The sequence below is a fragment of the Garra rufa genome, chromosome 10 (assembly GCF_049309525.1).
Source record: "Garra rufa chromosome 10, GarRuf1.0, whole genome shotgun sequence".
NCBI classification, from domain to species: Eukaryota; Metazoa; Chordata; class Actinopteri; order Cypriniformes; family Cyprinidae; genus Garra; species Garra rufa.
The window spans coordinates 29,913,767-29,940,070 of NC_133370.1; the positions used below are offsets into that span (position 1 = coordinate 29,913,767).

General features: G+C 40.3%; 1 protein-coding gene across 3 annotated transcripts in view; it reads left to right on the forward strand.

Moving 5' to 3' along the window:
• kif1ab (kinesin family member 1Ab) overlaps nt 1-26,304 on the forward strand; it is a 48,791-nt gene that overhangs the window by 13,023 nt on the left and 9,464 nt on the right. Inside the window, exons 18-42 of one of the 3 annotated variants that reach the window (XM_073849712.1) lie at nt 1,660-1,850; nt 1,948-2,128; nt 2,298-2,370; nt 2,472-2,565; nt 2,724-2,872; nt 2,955-3,133; nt 3,856-3,993; nt 4,346-4,633; nt 7,190-7,308; nt 11,348-11,433; nt 11,571-11,706; nt 11,849-12,023; nt 20,212-20,302; nt 20,408-20,526; nt 20,606-20,661; nt 20,751-20,859; nt 20,982-21,048; nt 22,169-22,253; nt 22,416-22,521; nt 22,845-22,868; nt 23,018-23,132; nt 24,202-24,335; nt 25,339-25,400; nt 25,497-25,642; nt 25,749-25,934. In XM_073849712.1, the coding sequence (XP_073705813.1) occupies nt 1,660-1,850; nt 1,948-2,128; nt 2,298-2,370; nt 2,472-2,565; nt 2,724-2,872; nt 2,955-3,133; nt 3,856-3,993; nt 4,346-4,633; nt 7,190-7,308; nt 11,348-11,433; nt 11,571-11,706; nt 11,849-12,023; nt 20,212-20,302; nt 20,408-20,526; nt 20,606-20,661; nt 20,751-20,859; nt 20,982-21,048; nt 22,169-22,253; nt 22,416-22,521; nt 22,845-22,868; nt 23,018-23,132; nt 24,202-24,335; nt 25,339-25,400; nt 25,497-25,642; nt 25,749-25,934 (3,109 nt within the window). The remainder of the gene's footprint in view (nt 1-1,659; nt 1,851-1,947; nt 2,129-2,297; nt 2,371-2,471; nt 2,566-2,723; nt 2,873-2,954; nt 3,134-3,855; nt 3,994-4,345; nt 4,634-7,189; nt 7,309-11,347; nt 11,434-11,570; nt 11,707-11,848; nt 12,024-20,211; nt 20,303-20,407; nt 20,527-20,605; nt 20,662-20,750; nt 20,860-20,981; nt 21,049-22,168; nt 22,254-22,415; nt 22,522-22,844; nt 22,869-23,017; nt 23,133-24,201; nt 24,336-25,338; nt 25,401-25,496; nt 25,643-25,748; nt 25,935-26,304) is intronic. The other 2 variants (XM_073849710.1, XM_073849711.1) reach the window with 2 other exon arrangements.

The window sequence follows — 26,304 nt, forward strand, 5'->3', positions numbered from 1 at the left end:
TCTGAATCGTTTATCTCTTTTAATCTTTTATTCAAAAAATTCACAAAATTCTAAGCTTTCATTGAATTAAACAATTGAAAGTGTGGGGAATGTTTTTCCAATGCACGTTGGCCACAATTATTGGCACCTCTAGAAATTCACAGGATTATAAATATGAGGAACAAAAAGGCCTAATTCCCTTAATCGTCTATCACAAGGAGTAAAAGCAAAGAATATAGTTCTGATGTGCAGACAACAAGATTGCTAAGCTTCACAAAATAGAAAGTAGCTGTAAGAAAAGAGTTAAAGCATTGAAATCCACATTTCCACCATCAGGGCAATAATTGAGAAGTTACAATCAACAGAAAATGTTACAAATCTGTCTATATCGTCCAAATGCATGCTGAGGAGGAGAGTTTGAGTGGCCAGAAGTTTGAAAAGACTCTTCAAGCTGGAGAACTGCAGAGATTAGTTGAGTCTTGGAGCCAGAAAGCCTGAAAAAAATGTCAAATAGTCCCTACATCACCAGATGTTGTTTAGGATGGTTTCAAGAAAAATCCTGCTAGCTCATCTGAAAACAAACGTCAGCATATTCAGTTGTCAGACATGACTGGAACTTCAAATGGGACTGGCTTCTATGGTCAGATAAACTCAAAAACAAGCTTTTTAGCAGCAAACACTCAAGATGGGTTTGGTGCAAACAGGAATAAAAAGTACCCCGTGCCCACAGTTAAATATACTGCTGGATCTTTAATGTTGTGGGCCTATTTTTCTGCCAGAGGTCCTGAACATCATGGTCAGATACATGGCATCATGGATTCTAATAAATACCAACAGATAAAAAAATCTAAACCTGACTGCCTCTGTAAGAAATCTTATAATGGATTGTGGTTGGATCTTCCATCAGGACAATGATCCAAAACAAACACAAAAATGTGTCACTGAGAACAAAATGAAGCTTCTGTCATGGCAGTTCTCTGACCTAAACCCTATAGAAAATGAGTAAGGTGAACGGAAGAGAAGAAGCACCAACATGAAGCTGGCAATCTGAAGGATCTGGAGAGAATCTTTATGAAGGAATGGTCTCTAATCTCCTGCCAGGTGTTTTTCAAACTCATCAGGCATTACAGGAGAACTGTTATCTTGGGAAAGGGACTTTGCAGTAATTGTGTGCCAATAATTGTGGCAAACATGGACTAGAGAAAAAACATTTATTTCATAATGAGATTTCCCCCCCTCCCACACTTTCCATCGTTTTACTTAAATGAAAGGTTAGAATGTTTTGAATTGTTTGAATTAAAGATCAAAAGGATAAAAGATGCAGATTTATTTCCATAGCTGCCTTTGCTCATATTTACCAAGGGTGCCAATATTTGTGGAGGGCACTGTATGTGACTAATCAATAACAAATGATGTGTTAAAAAATAATACAATTTTTTTTAAATAATATTAACTAATGTTAAATGCTTAAAAGCAATTAATTTATTTATTTATTTTTTCGGGTTTTTTTATATAAAAAATTCTTATTTTTGGTATTAAGTGATCATCATTTTTTTCCTATTTTATTTTGTTAAATATCAAAATGTTTTATTTTTGGTATTAAGTGATCATCAATTTGTTTTTTTTTGTCTTTATCGGTTTCCCTTTATTCTGACATATGGCCTCCATATTTTCCTGCAGGGTCGGCCGTGAAGATGCCAGCAGTCGGCAGGACATTGTCCTGAGCGGCCACTTTATTAAAGATGAACACTGTATCTTTACAAGTACTACCAATGCGTCAGGAGAGGGTACGGTGGTCCTGGAGCCCTGTGAGGGAGCAGAGACTTATGTTAACGGGAAAAGAGTGACAGATCCCACTGTTCTTAGATCAGGTAACTCCTCAGTTTCTAAGCTGAAAACAATCCCAGTCTGTTGAATAACTTTTTGGAGCCTGAAAGACATTTTGACCCTGTCTGCTATCTATCTTAGGTAACCGTATCATTATGGGCAAGAGCCACGTGTTCCGTTTCAATGACCCTGAGCAAGCAAGGCAAGAGAGGGAGAGGACCCCATGTGCAGACACACCTGTGGAGCCAGTGGACTGGGCTTTTGCCCAGAGAGAACTGTTGGAAAAACAAGGCATTGATATGAAACAAGAAATGGAGCAGAGGTACGGTAGCACTTCTGTCACTAACCCTCTTGTGGGACCAGCAAAAATCAGATCTAGATAGGTGGAGCTGGGGGAGGTGGAGGGTTTTAGAGGAACTCTGATATAATGCTGCCGGACTATTTAGTATCTAGGTTTTGTGCCTTTATTCTGATGCTTACATCACTTACAGGTTACAGGAGCTGGAAGAACAGTACCGCAAAGAGAGAGAAGAAGCAAGCAACCTTCTGGAACAGCAGAGACTGGTAAGCCATTTTAGTTTAGTAAGAGCCTAATTAGTCTATAAGTTGTAGAAACTGGAAGAAGCTTGTAGTGAAACCAAAGGTAACATTTATTTTTTATTTAGGACTATGAGAGTAAGCTGGAAGCTCTTCAGAGGCAGGTCAACTCCAGATATTACCCAGAAACCACAGAGGAAGAGGAGGAGCCAGAAGAGGAAGGTGGGTAACGTGGTTTAAACCATTGAATGTTTTGATCCATGTACAACAAATGCATTATCATATGATTTCATGTTCTTAAAACATAAAAACACTCTTAAAGTGTTTAGTTGTTTCTAAAACATTTTACTTGAAATGGGTTCATATTTTGGGTCCTGCAGTGCCGTGGACAAAGCGAGAGACAGAACTGGCCCTCTGGGCTTTCCGGAAATGGCGATTCTATCAGTTCACCTCTCTCAGAGACCTGCTCTGGGGAAATGCTATTTTCCTCAAGGAGGCTAACGCCATTAGTGTGGAGCTAAAGAAAAAGGTACACTAAAATAATTGTAGGTCAGCCTAATGATTGGATATGCCTAATGAGTAGGATAAATTGTCCCCCTTTTTCCCTGCAGGTTCAGTTTCAGTTTGTACTACTAACGGACACACTGTACTCCCCGCTGCCTCCTGACCTCCTGCCCCCCAGCATAGCCAAAGACAGGGAGAAAAGGCTGTTCCCTCGCACCATCGTAGCAGTGGAGGTTCAGGACCAGAAAAATGGTGCCACACACTACTGGACCCTGGAGAAACTCAGGTACAATGAGATTAAACACACACAATATGCACATAATGCCCACAAGATGCAGTTATGGATCAGGAATTATAGCTCAGCTATTTTTAAAATGCTGACGCTTTTTTGGTAATACACTACTTTTAACATCAGAAGTGGTTTAACATGAAAACATGCTTTATCGATATCTTATGAATGTCTGTCTCATATGCTGCATTGGGCAATGTTGGGGAAAGTTACTGTTACAAGTAATGAAGGGCTAATGGGGCCTAAAGGACTAGTTCACTTTCAGAATAAAAATTTCCCAATAATTTACTCACCTCCTTGTCATCCAAGATGTTCATGTCTTTCTTTCTTCAGTCGAAATGAAATTAAGGTTTTTGAGGAAAACATTCCAGGATTTTTCTCCATATAGTGGTCTTCAGTGATTGTAATTGTGTAATGCTTGATGTCGAGCTAGTGCAAGACGAGCATTTGTGGTTAAAAAGTATATACATTTTTATATTTAAAAATAAAAGTGGCAGATCGTTTCGCTACATAAGACCCTTATTTCTCGACTGGGATTGTGTAGAGCTCTTTGAAAGCCCGACTAAAGAAAGAAAGGCATGAACATCTTGGATGACATGAGTAAATTATCAGGAAATTTACAGGAAAAAAGCATATAAAGCATATACAGAGAACATCATAAATAACAATACAGAACATGTTTTGTTGCTTTTGCTGATGCACTACTATTGTCTCTGCAGACAAAGACTGGATTTGATGAGAGAAATGTATGACCGCGCAGCAGAGGTGCCTAGTACTGCAGTCGAGGACTGTGATCATATGATGTCCGGTGGTGACCCTTTCTACGACCGCTTTCCATGGTTCCGTCTGGTTGGTCGGTGAGTAATTGATCAGTCAAATTTGTATGCCCTAAAGTGTTGAATGGATGCTGGTATTCCCACTGTACATGACTGGAAACTGCCCTTGATTTGCATTGTGCTTTTAATGAGGGTTCCTTCACTTTTGAGTTGAATGGTGAGCTATGTGCAGCCTTCATTCAATGAATTTTGCACAAATTTATCAGTATTCAGACACTCCAAATGCTAAAGCTAAGCTTGAACACTCCTCACCAATTACACTAGATCATTAGCCGAACATTAGTCGATGTCTTGTACATGTGATCGAGTGTGTGCAACGGCGTGTGCGTGTAGTGTTTTACTAACCCAGTTCCCGTGTTTTCGGCTGCACCAGCACTCCCATTCTCAACACGTGCATGCGCGAGCGCATGAGTGACCTTACCCTCTCCCCCACCCTCTCCGACCCCGACTCTGACATAACCGAGCTCGCCGATGAGCGGCATTATGGGAAAGTCGAGGTGGAGGAGGAGCTGGATGACCTGGACGATGAGATCTTTTTGGAGGACCCTGGCTCAGAGCTTGGGAGAGAGGAGGAGGATGGTGTGGGGGAGCACTGCCCAGGTGTCAGAGATGGCCAGGACCCCTTTTACGACCGCTGGCCTCTGTTCAGTTTAGTGGGAAGGTTGGTGAGGTTTCAGGAGCATGCTGGCAGAGGAAACTAGCTCTTTCACACTGAGACACAGACAACAGGGGCTGTTACTAAAACTTCCTAACAGGGCATAGAAATCTTTTCTAACAGTACAAACCACTTTTTATCAATTTAACGCATCCTTGATGAATCAAAGTATTAATTTCTTTCAAAGAAAGAAAGAAAAAACAAATTTACTGACCCCAAAATTTGAACAGTAGTGTATATTGTTCCAAAAGATTTCTATTTTAAATAAATGCTGTTCTTTTTAACATTTTATTCATCAAAGAATCCTGAAAAAAAGTATCACAGGTTCAAAAAAAAATTAGGCAGCACAACTGTTTCCAACATTGATAATAAATCAGCATATTCAGCTTATTAAGAGCAAGATTCATGAACTGAACTGAGTGTGAAACATACAAAATGTGCAGACCAATGGACCCCGAGGACTGGTATAGAAGTACCACAAGGCTCAGTATTCAGAATGATTATGTTTTATGGTATATGAATACCACAAGGCTCAGTTTTCAGACCGATTATGTTTTAGTTTTCGGAGTACCAAAAGGCTCAGTATTCAAACCGATTTTGATTTATAGTATAGGAAATAAAATTAAGAGCTAACCTGCATGGTGCATCACTTTACATTAATTATTGTCACTTTACATTAAGTATTGTTTGAAGTTCTTCTAAAAATAGTATATGACTACAAAATGGCTCAGTGTTTAGACCAATTATCTTTTATAGAATAGAAGTACCACAAGGCTCAATATTTGGACCGATTATGTTTTATAGTATAGGAAAACCACCAGGCTCAGTATTCAGACCGATTATGTTTTATAGTATCAGAGTACCACAAGACTCAGAACTCAGACGGATTATGTTTTATAGTATAGGATTACCAAAAGGCTCAGAAGTCAGACCGATTATGTTTTATAGTAACGGAGTACCGCAAGGCTCTGTATTTAGACCGATGATTCAGCTTTGCATCACAGGAATAAATTATATTTTAAAGTATATTAAAATAGAAAAACACTATTTTAAATTGTAATAATATTTCACAATATTACATTTTTTTTCTGAAATTTTAATCAAATAAACATCCTTGATGAGGAGAAAAGACTTCTTTAAAAAACATGAAAAATTTGACTGATTCCAGACTTTTGAACGGTAGTATATTGTTGCATATAGTGTTGAAAGGTTTTCAGTAACTGAATGAGAGGAAACCGAACAAAAGCAATAGCAGTGTAAAGATACTGACTGTGAAACACAGACCGCTGGTAACAGATCCCTAATGGATCTTTGTTATTACAAAGGGCAACTTTAGGCATTTAAAGGCATTTGAACGTGGGTGGCTCTACAGGACAAAATTAATAGAGTTGCGAATGCCAATCATATTAATTCTGCCCTGTTTTGAAAGATACAGCATTGTACGGCAGCATAATACATTTTTGTCTGCTCTTCTCTGAAACGAAATTAGCGTCTTCTGCTGAATTCCGTTGTTTTGCTATAAATCAGCTGATTGTTTTGTCTGAAAAGCTACAGCGCTCAAGATGAAAGAGCTGGTTTCGACTACAGCAGTCTCAATCAGGCATGCCAGAGCTAAAATTTGTACCACAGTTTTTGATTGGCTCCCACACTCTCACTTACCTACGCACATGCAACATACAAGATTTGTGACGTGTGTTGACTTTGATTTCTCTTTTAAGTTGATGGGGGTCAAATTCATGTATGTTAATGTCATTTCAATTTTTTGCTTTCCAGTTTGCATCTGGCCCAACAAGCCAAATTTGGAGTTTATTTTCTCACAAAACATTTTGTTTATCTGAGCATGCTGTATTTGCGCCTCACCAATCTTGTCGAAAGCTCCTCCCCTCTGGCCACGCCTCCTGCCACTCTTGAACCCTGCCTGTCAAGCTTTGTCAAGCAAAACACATTAGGATCAAGAGGGCAGATCTGAATTGAATGAATGAATTTGTCTGAATGTAGACAAGACGTAGGCCAATCTGTCACCAAACTTAACTGCATTCGATATCTTGTCTAGTTCAGGGATTTCATACATACTGTGACATGGAATTGTAATTAAACCCTAAATCAGTTACTGAAACATCAAATCAGATGGGTGACACTTAACAATTTAGATCAGTCTATAAATGTTATAGTGTAAAGTAGCTTGTGGTGCAGTTGTCCTCTATATGCATGTTCTTGAAACACTTTCACCAACCCCCACAGAGACCACAATCCTTGCTATCACCACTTTCTGTATCATTTTATGAGAATGGAGGCTCTAATAGAGTATTCACAGATGAATCGCAGACTTTTTGGCTTTCGCTGGAGCAGCTTATTGTTTGGTTGCCTTTTTTTGTGCCTGATGTCGTGTTGTCTAGTGGCAGTGTGGCTGAGTATATCTTCACTGACATTTTTCCCATTTAAACTTATTTTTCCATTAATGTTAACCCCTTTTCTTCCTTTTTCACCCCATCAACTGTCTCAAATCCCTCTTTCTTTGGCTCTCCTCCTTTTTCCCATCATCCTTTCCTTCTTCTTTCATAGGGCCTTTGTGTATCTGAGTAATCTGCTGTACCCTGTGCCATTAGTGCACCGTGTAGCCATTGTAAGTGAGAAAGGCGAGGTCAAGGGGTTCCTCCGCGTGGCAGTACAAGCCATATCAGGTAAGATCATCTTCATGATGCCTTTACCAACCTGTTTTGAGCAGATTTAAATGAGAAAAAAAATAAGAGCTAACCTGCATGGTGTGTCACTTTTCATTAATTATTGTCACTTTACATGAAGTATTGTTTGACAGTTTTTTAAAAATAGTATAGGATTACCACAAGACTCGATATTCAGACTGATTATGTTTTACAGTATAGGAGTACCACAAGGCTCAGTATTCGGAACAATTTTGATTTATAGTATAGGTGTACAAAAAGGCTCAGTGTTCAGACCAATTATCTTTTATATTATAGGAGTATCACAAGGCTCAGTATTCAGACAGATTATGTTTTATAGTACAGGAGTACCACAAGTCTCATTATTCAGACAGATTATGTTTTATAGTATAGGAGTACCACAAGTTTCAGTATTCAGACTGATTATTTTATGGTAATAGGAGTACCACAAGGCTTAGTATTCAGGTTGATTATGTTTTATAGTATAAGAGTACCACAAGGCTCAGTATTCAGGTCGATTATGTTTTATGGTATAGGAGTACCTCAACGCTCAGAAATTCAGACCGATTATGTTTCATGGTATTGGAGTACAATGCAGAGTTGAGCAGAGTTTAGCTCTAACCCCAAGAGACACCTGTACCAGCTAATCAAGCTCTTACTAGGCATGCTAGAAACTTACAGGCAGGTGTGTTAAGGCAAGTTGGAGCTAAACTCTGCAGGACATTAGCCCTCCAGGACTGAGTTTGGGCACCCCTGTTTTATAGTATCGAAGTATCACAAGGCTCAGTATTCAGACCACTTATGTTTTATAGTATAGGACTACCACAAGGCTCAGTATTCAGACCAATTATGTTGTATGGTATAGGAGTACCACAACGCTCAGTATTCGGACCGATTATGTTTTATAGTATAGGAGTACCACAAGTCTCAGTATTCAGAACGATTATTTTTTATAGTATAGGATTACCACAAGACTTGATATTCAGACTGATTATGTTTTACAGTATAGGAGTACCACAAGGCTCAGTATTCGGAACGATTTTGATTTATAGTATAGGTGTACAAAAAGGCTCAGTGTTCAGACCAATTATCTTTTATATTATAGGAGTATCACAAGGCTCAGTATTCAGACAGATTATGTTTTATAGTACAGGAGTACCACAAGTCTCAGTATTTGGATCAATTATGTTTTATGGTATAGGAGTAACACAAGGCTCAGTATTTGGATCAATTATGTTTAATGGTATAGGAGTACCACAAGTCTCAGTATTTGGATAAATTATGTTTTATGGTATAGGAGTACCACAAGGCTCAGTATTCAGGTTGATTATGTTTTATGGTATAGGAGTACCTCAAGGCTCAGTATTCAGGTTGATTATGTTTTATAGTATAAGAGTACCACAAGGCTCAGTATTCAGGTTGATTATGTTTTATGGTATAGGAGTACCACAACGCTCAGAAATTCAGACCGATTATGTTTCATGGTATTGGAGTACAATGCAGAGTTGAGCAGAGTTTAGCTCCAACCCCAAGAGACACCTGTACCAGCTAATCAAGCTCTAGTCTCAGCCTCAGACGTCACGCCCACGGAACGTTGGCTAAACGTCTGATGCATATGGTACACTTAACTGGAAACACTTCAGGAATGTCGAAGTCGTCATCTGATTATTTGAATTTGACCGGATTTCCGGGAAACGCGAGTGTAGCGTTTGCTTTCGGTCCTCCGGGAAACAAAGCGCAGACTGATTAACTCGGCGTTTTGCTAAAAGGTGCTTATGCAGACGCGATTGTTGTTATACACTTTTGCGACGTTCGCGAACAAATTACTGACTTACTGCTTGTTCTCCCTCTTCTTATTTAACTGGTTATTTCAATGACTGACTTGTTGCACGCCAGTCTGTTGTTGAGGCATTTCCATGCACCGTGACGCTGAACGAAACGAACTGTGATTTGCTGTTTGACATGTCGGTCAAACGGCCTTATGGGCGGGCCTTGGCCAATTAAAGCTGCCATGAATTCCAGACCTTCAGCCGTCAGTCTGAAGGTCTGGCTACACAAGACTAATCAAGCTCTTACTAGGTATGCTAGAAACTTACAGGCAGGTGTGTTAAGGCAAGTTGGAGCTAAACTCTGCAGGACATTAGCCCTCCAGGACTGAGTTTGGGCACCCCTGTTTTATAGTATCGAAGTACCACAAGGCTCAGTATTCGGACCGATTATGTTTTATAGTATAGGAGTACCACAAGGCTCAGTATTTGGACTGATTATGTTTTATAGTATCAAGAGTACCAAAAGGCTCAGTATTCGGACCGATTATGATTTGTAGTATAGGAGTACAAAAAGGCTCCAGTGTTCAGACCGATTATCTTTTATAGTATAGGAGTATCACAAGGCTCAGAATTCAGACAGATTATGTCTTATAGTACAGGAATACCCCAAGTCTCAGTATTCAGATGGATTGTTTTATGGTATAGGAGTACCACAATGCTCAGTATTCAGACGATTATGTTTTATGGTATAGGAGTATCACAAGGGCTCAGTATTCAGGCCGATTATGTTTTATAGTATCGGAGGACCATAAGGCTCAGAATTTAGACCGATTATTTTTTATATTTCATTGATAAATACCCTTGTTTTATGAATGATGTTTGTTTGTATGTACACTCTTAAAAAGGATGTGTTAAAAACAACACAGCCTGTGTTGTTTCTTAACACACCTTTGTGTCTAGTTAAGGACAACACATTTTGTGTTAGTTTTAACTCAACTAGTGTGTTATTCCAGCTAACACAGAAAATGTGTTGATTTTTTCTACACACTATTGTGTTATAAATACACAATTTGTGTCAATTATGTGTTATTTTTACCAAATTTTTGTATGCAATAAAGACACTGCAAACTAATGTATAGTTTAAACACAATTTATTAAACCTGCTACTAACAATTTCATAAAAACTCAAAAAGGTTAAAAAAAGAGAGGTAAACAATCAATACAGTCATTTCAACATATAATTGTTCCTTGAGTGAAAAGTTGTTAATGGTTTATAAAGTTTGTACTTAAAAAAAAGTGGTATTTGACAACCTCTTAAGTATTAATTGTTTTATTTACATATTTTTATCAGCATACAAGTGATGGTGAGGGTCGTGAGATGAAGTCTCTCCTTTGTCTCTGTCATGTCAGTAACTGTCACAAGCACTTCAGGAGTGTCTTCCAGTCAAAGCTGCAAGAGTAAAATAAAGATACTTTTGTTATTTATAGGCTACACATAGCGAATATTGTAAAATAGCGATAGCTAAAAAGGCAAGAAAAGCTTTAGCATTAGAGATTATGTTAGCGTCTTAGGGCAATTTGCACAATACATGTCACAACGAAGCTGTTCATTTTCAAAGAGAAAGACGCGACGAACGAATGCATTTTCTCATTAGCACTACAACGTGTCAATGATGAATTAAAAGCGATTATGTTCACAATTAATCTAACAAAAGAAACTGTAAAGCTTGTTAAAATAAGCTCCCACCGTTGTGATGTGACGCAGGCGCAGCTCGCATCGGCATTCCTGAGGCAATTTTACCACGTATATATGTGCCAAAAGCCCCTCGACCGTCTCCAAACGATCACAAAAGACATTTTAAAAACGTATAATGGCATATACAAACATTTCTTACCTTCACAAATCGAAGTTATGTCCTGACCATGAAAACTTGCAGCACGAGGAAATTAGCTTGTATCAGTAGAATAACGGCTCATGAAGTGAGGCAAGCAGCAATGTGATTGGCTGATATTTAACACATATTGTGTTGGACACACTGTGTTGGATATTTTCTTTTTCGTTTTTAACACACATTTAACACAAAGTAACACAAAATGTGCTAAAATAGACATAACACAAACAATGTGTAAAAAATTAACACATCCTTTTTGAGAGTGTATGTATGTATTTCCTTCCTTCCTCTGATTATGTTCAGAATTGTTTTGTGTATGCAAGCTTAAATATGATTAAACGTGAAATTTTTGCTATAATCTCTAATTTCTTTTCACAGCTGATGAAGAGGCTCCTGATTATGGCTCAGGTGTGAGACAATCAGGAACTGCCAAAATCTCATTTGAGGATCAACAGTTTGAGAAGGTTGGTTGTGTCACTCATTTCATGTAACTGATCCTGTTTTCTCTTGGGAAATTAATCTCTGAAGTTGAGCTGGGCTTTGTATTTTTAGGTATGAAATAGTTGAGACACCATCAATAATTGTTTTTCTCTCTGCTCAGTTCCAGACAGAAACATGCACCGGTGGGATGTCTCACACAAACACATCTCAAGAGGAGCTGCGTATCGTAGAAGGAGAAGGACAAAACTCAGAAATGAGCCTTAGTGCTGATGAGGTCAACAATAACACCTGTGCAGGTAAACATTAGCAGTGGCCTCGTTTATTTATTCATAAGTGATTGATAGATATTTTGCACAATACATTATAATGACTTACACAAGAGTCAGACAGTATATGTATTCTAATCTGATCTATTTTCTCATGCATTGCTGCATCTAGCATCTCCTGACATTCCTGACAGTCCTCTGAAGGGTGGTCTGGAATGTCCTCTTGATGTGACTCAGGAAAAATCACTCCAGCACTTGAAAATCGGCAGCAACTTCACCTTCAGGGTCACAGTGCTACAGGCCTCCAGCATCTCTGCTGAGTATGCAGACATCTTCTGCCAATTCAAGTGAGTAGATGTATCTCATCATAGATTAATCAGTAGTCTATGTTCCATTAAAAAAAACTGTGCTGTACAGCTGAGATATTCTAGGGTTTAAAAAGCAAATACTTCTGCACATTATGCACATATTTTAGCCACAGTGTTCTACAAAAATAAAAACAGAGTTTCTATTTACACTAAGTGCAAATAGCCCACCTTGTTGGCAAAGGCTATTTACACTAACTCTACACTACTCTACACTACACTACTGCACACAAACATGTGGTTCGGCTAGACAACATTACAAAACACGCCAGTGGCATAGGTAGTAAAATGTTATATTTTGATGTGATCGACCCGAGTTCAATTACGCTTTTGGCAAACTCATTCTTCTCCCTTTTCAGCTCACATATCAGATTGTAATGGTTTTTATTTTCAATAACAATGAAGGAAATAAAGTAAAAATTCCAAATAAAGTGCCTGATGAGTGTTTAGGGGTTAGGGGTAGGTGTAGGGAGGGCTTTATTGTTCCAATAAGGCGGCATCCATTTAATAATCTTAAAGGAGTAGTTCACTTTTAGAACAAAAATTTACAGATAATGTACTCACCCCCTTGTCATCCAAGATGTTCATGTCTTTCTTTCTTGAGTTGTAAAGAAATTATGTTTTTGAGGAACACATTTCAGGGTTTCTCTCTATATATTTTTTCTATAATGGACTTCTATGATGCCTCTGACTTTGAACTTCCAAAATGCAGTTTAAATGCAGCTTCAAAGGGCTCTAAATGATCATCCCAGCCGAGGAAGAAGGGTCTTATCTAGTGAAACGATTGGTTACTTTCTAAAAACATTTAAAATGTATATACTTTTTAATCTCTACACAGCAGTGGCGGTTCTAGACTACTGTAACTTGGGGGGCCAGGCAGGGGCCACTTATGCTTTTAAGGGGCATGCTAACATTTGTTATGATTATTTTTCAGTCATTTTTCACTTTTTCATTAATGTTTTCTCTAAAAGCAAACGAATAAGCTTTTTGATTAATTTAATCCAACTCAAGTCATAATCGAATTAAACATAAATCGAATTAAGACAGGTGGAGTATTCCTATTTTAGTCGCATTATCATAGACATGTACACACCTTAATCACACTATTCCCACTGTGTAGGACTTTTCGCCACATTTTGCGACAGGATACACACTGACGCTCTCAGTTGGTTTCATTTTTATTATTTTTTGCTACAACATGGGTTTAATCAATGCTCATTGCTGATAAATAGTTTGTCTTTTATCACTTATAGTTTTATGGTAACGTTAATATTTTTCATCAGTATTATTTGTGATTTTAATTTTGTGAACGGAAATCTCTCTTTTGTAATGGCTTAGGATGCTTTTCCCTTTTAATTTCGAATTCACGATCTTGGTTTTGCTTATATGTATAGGCTACACCTATCAATTTTAAGATTAATACAAATTCCTAAAAGATGGATTTGTTATTTTTGATTTAACAGCAAAACAACAATAAAACAATGACAAACTAGCTTATATAGCATTTAGTAACAAAAACTAATAAGTCGAGGCATGGACTATATCACATGCTGTATTATATGCCGACTTATAAATTACAGGACAAGCAAACACTGAGCAATCAAATTAATAAAAAATAAAAGAAAGCATCCATAGCGTACTTGTCACGTCCACACACACAAGGAGAGGGTAAGTATATTTCAAGGTATTTATTAACAGACGTGCACACTTCAAACAGGTGAATATAGACTTCGGTATCCGAGTCATCAAACACAGTCCAATAAGGTAAACACAAGTTCATAGGCAATCGCCAGCAAGAGTAACAGTCACTTCCCTTAAAGTGGTTAACGTATGCTTCAAAGGTTGATCCAGATGCAGTCCGTGAGGAGCACAGGAGAATCGAGAGAAGGAGGAGAAGATCCAAGGAGAGGTGTCCATGTAACTACGATTCCAGCCGGTGAGTGAATGACAGAGGTGAGTATATAAAGGGAGTGGTGATTGCGGTTCCAGGTGTGGGTGATTAGAACTCTGGTGATGGTTCACGGGCGTGGTGCAGTGGTGATTGGCTGGTTGGTGATGGATCACGGTGATTGGGGCTGAGGGAACGTGCTGAGGGTGTGACATCACCCCCTCCTCCACGGGTGACTCCTGGCACCCAAGAGCGGCGACGGGGACGACCTCGGCCTCGGGGAGCTGGGCGTTCCGGGTGCTGTTGGTGGAACTCTTCGAGGAGAGCAGGGTCCAAGATGTCATCACGGGGTACCCACGATCTCTCCTCGGGTCCAAACCCCTCCCAGTCCACGAGGTACTGGAGTCGGCCGTTCCGCCGCCGGGAGTCTAGGATCTCTTGGACCTGGTAGATGTCGTCACCGAGGATTTCCGGTTGGTCTGGAGGAGGAGGTGGTTTTGGTTCTGCTGAGGAAGGGAACAGAGGGTCAGTGTGACGTTTTAATAGGGAGACGTGAAACGAGGGAGAGATCCGATAACGTGGAGGTAAGTTCAGCCGGTAGGTGACGGGATTTATTTGTGAGTGGATGGTGAATGGCCCTATGTAGCGGGGACTCAGCTTCTTACTGGGCAGCCGGAGGCGGATGTCCCGGGTAGAGAGCCATACCTGGTCTCCAGGAAGGTAAACAGGATTAGGTAACCTGTGGCGATTAGCGTACTCCGTGTGCCTCCGAACTGCCCGTTGAAGATGGACATGGGCTGAGTCCCACACCCTCTCGCTCACCCGGAACCAGTGATCTACCGCAGGTACTTCGGAGGGTTCTCCGGTCCATGGGAACAGTGCAGGTTGGTAGCCTAGAACACATTGAAACGGGGTTAAACCAGTAGATGTCTGACGGAGGGAATTTTGTGCATACTCAGCCCACGGTAGATACTGGCTCCAGGTGTCTTGATGTTGGGAGCAGTACGTCCGGAGGTAACGGGAGATCTCCTGTATCTTCCGCTCGGTCTGCCCGTTTGTTTGAGGGTGGTATCCAGATGACAAGCTGACTGTGGTGCCTAGCAGTTGGAAGAACGCCCGCCAGACCCTGGAAATGAACTGAGGCCCTCTGTCGGATACGATGTCCTCAGGAAGTCAGAAGTTCCGGAACACATGCTGGAACAATGCTTCAGCTGTTTCTAGAGCTGTGGGAAGACCCTTGAGAGGGATTAGTTTACAGGCTTTAGAGAAACGATCAACAACCACAAGAATTGTGGTGTACCCTCGAGAGGGAGGTAGATCCGTGGCAAAATCCACTCCTAGATGGGTCCAGGGTCGGCGGGGAATGGGCAATGGTTGGAGTTTTCCTTCAGGTAAACGACGGGGTGTGGTGTTGATGGCGCAGACCGAGCACCCCCGGACGTACCGATCCACGTCCCTGGTCATGTTGGGCCACCAATACTTCTGCTGGAGGAGCGAGAGGGTTCGCCTACTGCCAGGGTGTCCTAAGCCAGGAGACGTGTGCGTACTATCCAGTAACGGAAGCCGATGATTGTTAGGGACATAGGTACGGCCTGGAGGAAGTTCAGGAGGTGCAGGTTCCTCGAAGGTGGCGGTCCGGATGTCCTCATCAAGTTGCCATTGGATAGGTGCTAGGAAGACAGATGGAGGTAGAACAGGGTTAGGTGTGTCAACAGTAGGATCAGGTGAATACATACGGGATAATGCGTCTGCCTTGGTGTTCTTGTGACCGGGTTGATAGGTGATTCGGAAGTTGAAGCGTGCAAAGAATAGTGACCAGCGTGCTTGGCGTGCATTTAATCTCTTGGCTTGTTGGAGGTACTGGAGGTTTTTGTGATCGGTTACCACGGTGAAAGGAAATTGGGCTCCCTCTAACCAGTGCCGCCACTCTTCGAGGGCCAACTTAATGGCCAGCAACTCACGATCACCTATTCCGTAGTTCCGTTCAGCTGGGGTGAGTTTTTTGGAATAGTACGCACACGGATGGAGGGATTGGGGTTCACCAGACCATTGTGACAGAACAGCTCCGACGCCTACGTCTGCCGCATCCACTTCCACTATGAAGGGCTTTGACGGGTCAGGATGTTGGAGTATAGGCGCTGATGTAAACATGAACTTAAGGTGGTCGAAGGCTTGTTGAGCTTCAGGGGTCCATTGAAGTACCTTACGTCCTCCTTTCAGGAGGGAGGTAAGAGGTGCTGAGAGGAGACTATAGTTCTTAATAAAGCGGCGGTAAAAGTTGGCGAAGCCCAAGAAGCGTTGGAGTTCTTTTACCGTTTTGGGTTCCGCCCAGGTGGTTACTGCATCTACCTTACCAGGCTCCATACGAACTCCCTCCGCAGAGATCACATATCCGAGGAAGGAGACGGTGGGCTGATGGAATTCGCATTTCTCCTGCTTCAGGTAGAGTTGGTATTCACGGAGACGTTGAAGGACCTGGCGAACATGGTCGTGGTGTTCTTCTAGGTTTCGTGAATAGATCAGGATATCATCAATGTAGATGATGGTAAAACGATGGAGGAAATCACGGAAGATTTCATTCATGAAGTTTTGAAATATGGATGGACTGTTGGCCAGGCCGTAGGGCATCACCTGATATTCATAGTGTCCAGTCGGGGTAATAAAGGCGGTCTTCCACTCGTCCCCTTCTCGGATACGGATCAGGTTGTAGGCACTGCGGAGGTCGAGCTTGGTAAAGATGCGGGCCTCTCGTAACTCCTCTAGAGCTGCTGGAACTAGTGGAAGTGGATAGGCAAACTTTACCGTCGCTTCATTCAGCACCCGATAGTCTATGCAGGGTCGGAGTCCTCCATCCTTCTTCGGGACAAAGAAGAAACTGGACGCTGCTGGGGACGTGGAAGGTCTGATGAACCCTTGTTGGAGTGCCTCTTGGATGTAGTCATTCATGGCCTCCTGCTCAGGACGAGAAAGAGGATAGACCTTTCCATGGGGTAGTTTAGCATCTGGCAGTAGGTCGATACTACAGTCCCAGGGCCGGTGAGGTGGTAGTTGCGTGGCTCGTTCCTTGCTGAAGACGTCTGAAAAGGATTGATAGATGGTGGGAATGGTGACTGTGGAATGAGTGTTGGGACTCTCTATGGTGGTTGCATTGAGGGAAACAGCGGGACGAGGTTGCTGTGAAGCGGACGAGGGAGAACGGTATCCGTGGCTCTGGCATCCTGTACTCCAGCCTAGGATTTCTCCTGTGCTCCAGTCGATGTGAGGTTGATGTTCTGCTAGCCACGGTCTGCCCAGGATGACGTCCACATTTGCTCGGGGAAGTACGAGAAGGGTTAATTTCTCACGATGGTCATATGGAGAAATTAGTGTTACCTCTTTGGTTCGTCGGGAGATTTTACCGTCGCCCAATGGTGAGTTCTGAATGGTAATGATGCGATATTTGATCTCATTTTTAACGGTGGGAATTTGATGCTTGGCAATGAAATGTGAGGAGATAAAGTTGCCAGCCGCTCCAGAATCCACAAGGACATGTATGGGGAGAGTACGAGAGTCCACAGTTAGGTTTGCAGAAATACGGGGTAAGTGAGATATGGTAGGAGAAATGGCTACTGTACTCACCATTGGACGAGGTGGTCGAACTGGGCAGACGTTGATGAGATGGGAGGCTTCTCCGCAATATAGGCACAGACGGTTGTCAATGCGACGTTTCCGCTCTGCAGGATCCAGATGATAGGAATCGGTGATCATGGGTTCTTCACTGTCTCGTTGGGGTGACGGAGCTCTGCATGGGAGAGAACTAGCCACAGACAATGTAGAGGGACAGGCAGAGAGATGCTGCGAGACACCAGTAGCTTTCTTTATAAAAGTCTCTAGCGGTACATTATCATCATAGATGACCATATGTTTGCGAATTTGTGGCTTGAGCCCTTGACGATAAGCTGCCAGGAGAGCAATCTGATTCCAACCACTATGGGCTGCTAGAGAGCGGAAGCGCAAGGTGTACTCGTGTATGCTGGCCGTACCTTGACGCAGAGTGATGAGTTCATCGTGCACTGATAGGGGAGTGAGAGCGGCTCCGAACACTTCCTTGAAGTGCGAGGTGAAAGTATTGTGTGAGGCTATCGCTGGACTCCTTGATTCCCAGAGCGCATTGGCCCATTGAAGTGCCGGTCCAGTGAGAAGTGAAACCATGAAGGAGATTTTGGAGATTTCATTAGGGAAATGGTGAGCATTCGCTTCAATGTAGAGAGAGCTTTGAAGGAGGAAACCATCACATCCGCCTGGATCGCCGGAATAATTCAGGGGGCGAGAGATGGGCGTGTTGGAGATCGTCGTGGTGTTAGCTCTGGTCGTAAGGGGAACAGATTGCAGAGCTTGACGGAGGGTATTCACCATTCCGGCGAATGGATCGGGAGAAGCAGTGGCTGATGACGTTGACGCCTCCATGAGCGAGCTGTAGTAATTTTCGGGGCTGGAATCCTGTCACGTCCACACACACAAGGAGAGGGTAAGTATATTTCAAGGTATTTATTAACAGACGTGCACACTTCAAACAGGTGAATATAGACTTCGGTATCCGAGTCATCAAACACAGTCCAATAAGGTAAACACAAGTTCATAGGCAATCGCTTAAAGTGGTTAACGTATGCTTCAAAGGTTGATCCAGATGCAGTCCGTGAGGAGCACAGGAGAATCGAGAGAAGGAGGAGAAGATCCAAGGAGAGGTGTCCATGTAACTACGATTCCAGCCGGTGAGTGAATGACAGAGGTGAGTATATAAAGGGAGTGGTGATTGTGGTTCCAGGTGTGGGTGATTAGAACTCTGGTGATAGTTCACGGGCGTGGTGCAGTGGTGATTGGCTGGTTGGTGATGGATCACGGTGATTGGGGCTGAGGGAACGTGCTGAGGGTGTGACAGTACTGTGATGTAAACGGCACAGATAACAGGGTTTTCAAAATGAAAACAAACAAAAAAAGTAAAACTAAACTGGCTTTCGGGTCACAGTGCTTGCATGGTTTTTTTTGTTTTTTTTTCCCTAAAAACTGACTGGCTCTGAAACACGAGCTGTGGAGCAGACGCTTTGGAGCAGCGCAGCATGCACTCGCACAAATGCGACCACGGCAAATTTTAACTCACACATTCTCAAAAAATTGTTGCATGTCCAGAGCCCTGATTAGGTCCAAACGATGATGCAAATATAGCATGACAAATAATTAACTGCACTTCAAGCTTTCGTAAAATTAAAAACGAAACACAAAAATTCTATATACCATAACGAAGACGAACTGATAGCGTCGTGTGTATGTAATGTATGTCATTAATCGATCTATGTACTAACATGTAAAACGGGAACATGAAAAGAATATTCTAAAAGCAATTTATGTAAACACCTTAATCATATTATTGTCTTATTCAGAATAAGGTCATTAATTAGATTACTGGTGTCCATGTAAACGTAGTCGTTGTTGTGGTCTTGCTTGCGTAATCTTTTCCTTTTGGCACACAAGCATCATTACTGTCACCTGCAGGACAAACTGTGCATTGCACCCGAAAATGCTCGGTTGTGGTAAAAAATTCCAGAAACGATTCCAGATTTAGGGGATCTCTGCCCCCCCCCCCCCCCCCCCCTACAAAGCTAGACAAAATAAGCATTTGAGGTTAAAAAGTATATAAATTGTAATTTTTTTTTAGAAAATAACCAATCGTTTTGCTAGATAAGACCCTTATTTCTTCGGCTGTGATCGTTTAGACCCTTTTGAAGCTGCATTTTGGAAAGTCAAACTCGGGGGCACCATAGAAGTCCATTACATGGAGAGAAATCCTGGAATGTTTTCCTCAAAAAACATAATTTCCTTATGACTGAAGAAAGAAAGACATGAACATCTTGAAAGACAAGGGGGTGAGTGCATTATCTGTAAATTTTTGTTCTGAAAGTGAACTACTCCTTTAATAAAAAATGTTAATTTACACTCAATAAGTTATTACTGCATACTGCTTTAGAATGTACTACAATACTGAGGTGCAAATATCTGCCACTTGCACCAAGTAGTATAAATAGCATCTTACTGATATTATTTCAAAGAAAATACTGCTATTTTTATGTAGTGTAAATAGAATATATTGCTGTTTGCACTTAGTGTAAATCGCTGCTTTCATTTCTGCTAATTTTTTGAAAGCTGCCTCTCAAAATCTATGTGCCCCCTCAGTTTGAATAAAGCTTTCAGGATGCTTGTAAGATGTCTGATGCAATATCATCTCAACTGTCCTGTGTCTTTTTCCAGCTTTATTCACAGGCATGACGAGGCATTCTCCACCGAGCCATTAAAGAATACCGGCCGAGGGCCTCCACTGGGATTCTACCATGTACAAAATGTAATCAACCTTTGTGCCATTTACTAATGAAGTAATTCAACCATTGTGAGATGTTAGAAATAAATCAGATATAAATAATTTAGATGCGGTTTGCTGACATTGCAGATAACCGTGGAGGTCACAAAGTCTTTCGTGGAATACATCAAGAGTCAACCAATCGTTTTTGAGGTATTCGGGCACTACCAGAAACAGCCTTTCCCTCCGCTCTGTAAGGACTTAATTAGGTAAGCAATCTTTTCTTCTTTTTTTTTATCATGCTTTTAAGTCACCTAAAATGTCAACAAATATTTTCCTTCCCTATAGTTCATTACGTTCAACAAGAAGGCAGTTCCCTAGAGTCATGCCTTTGTCAAAACCAGGTGAGGTGATGTTTTGTCTCATTTCTTGTCCAGTACATACAGAACTTGTGGTTTGTCCATGTCTAAATTCTGCCTTTGTCTCCCCCCAGTGCCCGCCACTAAACTGAACACACTGACACGCTCCACTGCTGGCCCCTGTCACTGCAAATATGACCTTATGGCATTCTTTGAGATCTGTGAACTGGAGGCCAATGGAGAGTGAGTATCTGATAAACACTTTATGGTATATCAGTTCCTAGTAAGTTACTCATTGAAGCCTGTATGTATGGTACTGTAGGTTATTCATATATAATGTAACCCTTGTACCTGTTTGTGTACAGCTACATCCCAGCTGTTGTCGATCACAGGGGTGGAATGCCCTGCCATGGTTCATTCCTGTTGCACCAGGTAAACATCCATCTTTTTGTCCCTGTCAGCCCATTTAATGGTAGTTAGATGATAGAATGATATTTAGTTTACACTACTTTTTAAAAGTTTGGGGTTGCTAAGATTTAACACTTTATAATAACTACACACTACAAGTCCTTAGTTAAGCTTTGGTAAATAGTTAATTAATCATTTAGAAAGCATTATTCCTACAATAATAGACATTTGTAAGCAGTTCATAAATACAGCTTTAAATGCTCTATTCTTGTTTTATAAGCATCTGTATAATATGCTTAATAATTGTATACTTTATTAAGGATCAGTTAATCATTTCTAAATTACGCATTACATTATTTACAAACCGGTTAGTAGTTGTAAGTGGTTCAGGAGATCATTTAGAAAGTGTTAATAAACTGAATCCAAAAGTATGCAAGATGCTGCTGGGGTGTGAAGTCTTTGAATCGGTGCTCTTTGGTCATTAGAATCTTTACATATCTTCAAAAAAACTCATCAAACCAAGGCACTCAAAAATCTTCTTAGTGAGAATAAAAAGCCTTTATTCACATGGCTTTACAATTAAAAACATCTAACATGCTAAACTATTTGAATAATAATAAACTATTTGAATGCACATTTATACATTTTATTATTCAGACATATATTAACAGTTAGTCAGTATGTTAATAAATGTTTTAATAACACATATTCCTACTGTAACTCATAATTAATTCAGGCAGTTATAAAACATTTACTAACAGTCGGTTAATGGTTTTTGTGAGCTCATCTAAAGTGAGGACTATTTATGCCTTGTAAAGTGTTTACAAAAGTCGTTCTCCTGTTCTGGCGATATCACTTTTAGCATAGCTTAGCACAGATCATTGATTCCTATGAGACCAATATAGCATATGAGAACGGCTGAATGGATTTCAAAATGGTAAAACTCAACTTATTAACACTTTACAAGGCATAAATAGTTAATACATTTTTAATACATAATACATTTTTTCAAAATAGAAATCTTTTGTAACATTGTAAATATCTTTACTGTCATTTTTGAGTACTTTAATGTTTCCTTGGTGAATCAATGTATTAATTTCTGTGAAAAAGTTTTGATTTTTTACCTTTGACTTATTTTCCGTAGGGTATCCAAAGACGAATTACAGTGACTATTGCCCATGAAACGGGCAATGATATTGAGTGGAAGGAGGTTAAAGAGCTCGTCATAGGTTAGAAGTGCTGTGCTATTTTTTTCTCTCAAAAATATTTGTTCACAGTCTCTGGCTTCCGTCACATTAAGCTCTAACTAGCATAGAGGACAAATGGAGATGTTATGGCGAATGTTCAGGCAGAGTTTCAGATGGCTCAGCATTTCTTCTGTTCTTTTTTAGGGCGTATCCGTAACACACCCGAGGCAGATGAGACTATCATCGACCCCAACATCCTGTCCCTCAACATCCTGTCTTCAGGCTACATACGACCATCTTATGATGACAGGTACACCACTGATCCTTCCTCCAGGATCTCTAAATGACAAAATGCTTTTAAAAGCTGTTTTTGCTATTTGCAGTAAGACTATTGTTTCATAATAAAATGTTAGCAATGACAAAGTATTTACATGAATTATATGTAATGTCAGTTAATTAAGGTATATTAATCAATTATTCTTAATATTAATTAACAACACTAAACCCTCATAACTAATTCACATAGATGTATTTATTAGATGTAAATTATTTAATGACATACTTATTTCAAATGAATATATGAACACAATTTTAATTCACTAACATGGTCATTTCTTTATCGTGTCCTGTCAGAGTGTCATTGGGAATTGACCATAGGTATGCTTTTTCCTTAAGTCACAGTATTTTACTTATTTATTTATTGTTTGATTTTTTGTTGTAACCCACCTTATGTATTCATACTTGTCCAAATACAGAAAGAAATATAAGCACTAATATAATTCTCAAAGCTGTTTTCAACTTTTCAGGACATTTTACCGCTTCGAGGCCGCATGGGACAGCTCCATGCACAACTCCCTCTTGCTGAACCGTGTCACTCCATATGGAGAGAAAATTTACATCACCCTCTCTGCCTATCTTGAGGTGAGGAAGACTCTTCCAAACTAAAGCGATCACATTATTATAAAACCCCGTTTCCACCACTGAATAAAAAAATTAAAAAAGGTAATTGCGATTCTGATAGTTCTGACTTTTTTTCTCACAATTCTGACTCTTTTTTTCTCAGAATTGCATGATATAAACTTGCAATTGCGAGTTGTGAATTTTTTTTCTCACAAATGCAAGTTTACATCTCGCAATTCTGACTTTTTTCTCAGAATTGCATGATATAAACTTGCAATTGTGATTTTTTTTCTCACGAATTTGAGTTTTTATATTTCAGTTTTCGATTTTTTTTCCACAGAATCATAAAAGATAAACTCGCACTTGCATGTTATAAAGTCAGATTTGGGAGATGTAAACTGGCAATTCTGAGAAAACAAGTCAGACTTTTGAGTTTATATCTCACAGTTCTGACTTTATTTCTCAGAATTGCATGATATGAACTCGCAATTGTGACCTTTTTCTTACGAATTTGAGTTTGTATCTCGCAATTCTTATTTTTTTCCACAGAATTGTAAAAGATAAACTCGCACTTGCATGTAATAAAGTCGGATTTGGGAGATTTAAACTGGCAGTTCTGAGAAAACAAGTCAGAAATTTGAGTTTATATCTCACAATTCTGACTTTATTTCTCAGAATTTCATGATATAAACTCACAATTGTACATTTTTTCACAAATTTGAGTTTGTATCTCGCAATTCAGATTTTTTTTTTCTCAGAATTGTAAAAGATAAACTTGCACTTGCATGTTATGAAGTCGGATTTGGAATATAAACGGGCAGTTCTGAGAAAACAAGTCAGAATTTTGAGTTTATATCACAAAATTCTGAGGAAAAAAAATCTGAATTGCGATATGTAAACTTGTAATTGTGAGAAAAAAGTTGCAATTACCTTTTTTTATTCAGTGGTGGAAACAGGTTTCCATAGATTACAACATTGAATCAATGTGTGAGATATTGGAGCTAATCAAAAGCACTATCAATACAAGAAACAGTAAATTCAAACAGTTTGATTATGAGATGTTCCACTAATTTCTTGCTGTAATGTTTAGATGGAGAACTGCACTCAGCCCACTGTCATCACTAAGGACTTTTGCATGGTGTTCTACTCCAGAGATGCTAAACTTCCTGCGTCTCGCTCCATTAGAAACCTTTTCAGCACTGGTGCCTTTAGGCCCTCTGAGAGGTGAGGATAATTTGCTAGTCTCGTTTTGCAGACAATTAAATAGTGCATACGTGAACTCATAATCTATTTCTTAACTTTAAAGGATTAGTTCACTTCCAGAATAAAAATTTCCTTATAACTTACTCACCTCTCACCCATATGTCATCCAAGCTGTTCAGGTCTTTCTTTCTTCAGTCGCAAAGGTTTTTGTAGAAAACATTCCAGGATTTTTCTCCACATAGTGGACTTCAATGGTGGTCACTGGGTTAAAGGTCCAAATTGCAGTTTCAATGCAGCTTCAAAGGGCTCTACACGATACCAGCCGAGGAATAAGAGTCTTGTCTAGCGAAACGATCAGTCATTTTCAAAAAACAAAAAACAAAATACAAATTGTATACTGAACCACAAATGCTCTTATTGCACTAGCTTAACCCCACTAGTTACATAATCACGCACGTGTGATGTGGGTGGGAGTACCGACCCAGTGTTTACAAAGTGAACGTGCAAAGAAAGTCCCATTATGATAAAAGATAAAACAACAATGTCGGACAATTTTGAAGTTGGAGGAGAAAATGAGATTGAGTTTTTCGCCCCACCCTACCATTGCAGAGCTAGTGCAAGACAAGCATTTGTGGTTAAAAAGTATAGAAATGTTAATGTTTTTTAGAAAATGGCTGATTGTTTTGCAAGATAAGACCCTTATTCCTCCACTGGGATCATAAAGAGCCCTTTGAAGCTGCATTGAAACTGCATCATTGCATCTTCAACCCGTTGATCCCCATTGAATTCCACTATCTGGAGAAAAATCCTAGAATGGTTTTCTCAAAAACATTAATTTCTTTTCGACTGAAGAAAGAAAGCATCTTGGATGACATGGAGGAAGTAAATTATAAGGAATTTTTTATTCTGGAAGTGAACTAATCTTTTAATGCTCAAGACTTGATATCTAAAAACAGTTTTTCACCTGGATTATCATCATAAAAATGGAGTTAAATGGGTAATTGTTTTGTCTTCCGTGTCTCAGTAACCGTGTGACTGGAGTGTACGAATTAAGCCTCTGCCATTTGGCTGACATTGGAAGTCCTGGTAAGTATAAATTCAAATGTACAAATTATCTTTTTTATTATAGAAATATGCACATTTAACCCAGATTCATTTTGTTGTTCTGCCATGATGCTGCAGGTATGCAAAGGAGGCGCAGACGGGTGCTGGACACCTCAGTGGCGTATGTGCGTGGAGAGGAGAACCTTGCGGGTTGGAGGCCCCGCAGCGACAGCCTCATCCTTGATCACCAGTGGGAGTTGGAGAAACTTAGCCTTCTACAAGAGGTGAAATATAGTCCATCTGAATGTTTCAGTGCTTTTCATTTTGGCTGTAATCTGATTTTTGTTTTTAGTCTAGTAAATGACTGTGAGGTCCATGTTTTGCTTAAAGGTGGAGAAGACCAGACATTACCTTTTGCTGAGAGAGAAGCTGGAAGCATCTCTGCTGCTGGGACAGGACACTTTCTGTGGCAAAGACCTGATGGATTCACCCAAGGCTTCCAGCCCTATGTTCAACCCAGTAGTCAGCTTTGGTCTGGACAGTCCCAACGAGAGGCAGAGGGAGCTGGCTGCCAAGGTGAATGTTTGCTGCTTTAAATGCACATAACATGACACTGATAGCCTATTCCCACCAAGTCCAGTTTGACTAAACCAAACAAAAGTGTGTGTGTGTGTGTGTGTGTACCTGGTATTCATCACGTTGTGGGGACCAAATGTCCCCACAAGGATAGGAATACCAGTAGATTTTGACCTTGTGGGGACATTTCTCAGGTCCCCATGAGGAAACAGGCTTATAAATCATGCACAGTGAGTTTTTTTGAGGAAGTAAAAGTATGCACAATCTCCTGTGAGGGCTAGGTTTAGGTGTAGGGTAGGTGTAGGGCGATAGAAAGTACGGTTTGTACAGTATAAAAACCATTACGCCTATGGAATGTCCCCATAAAACA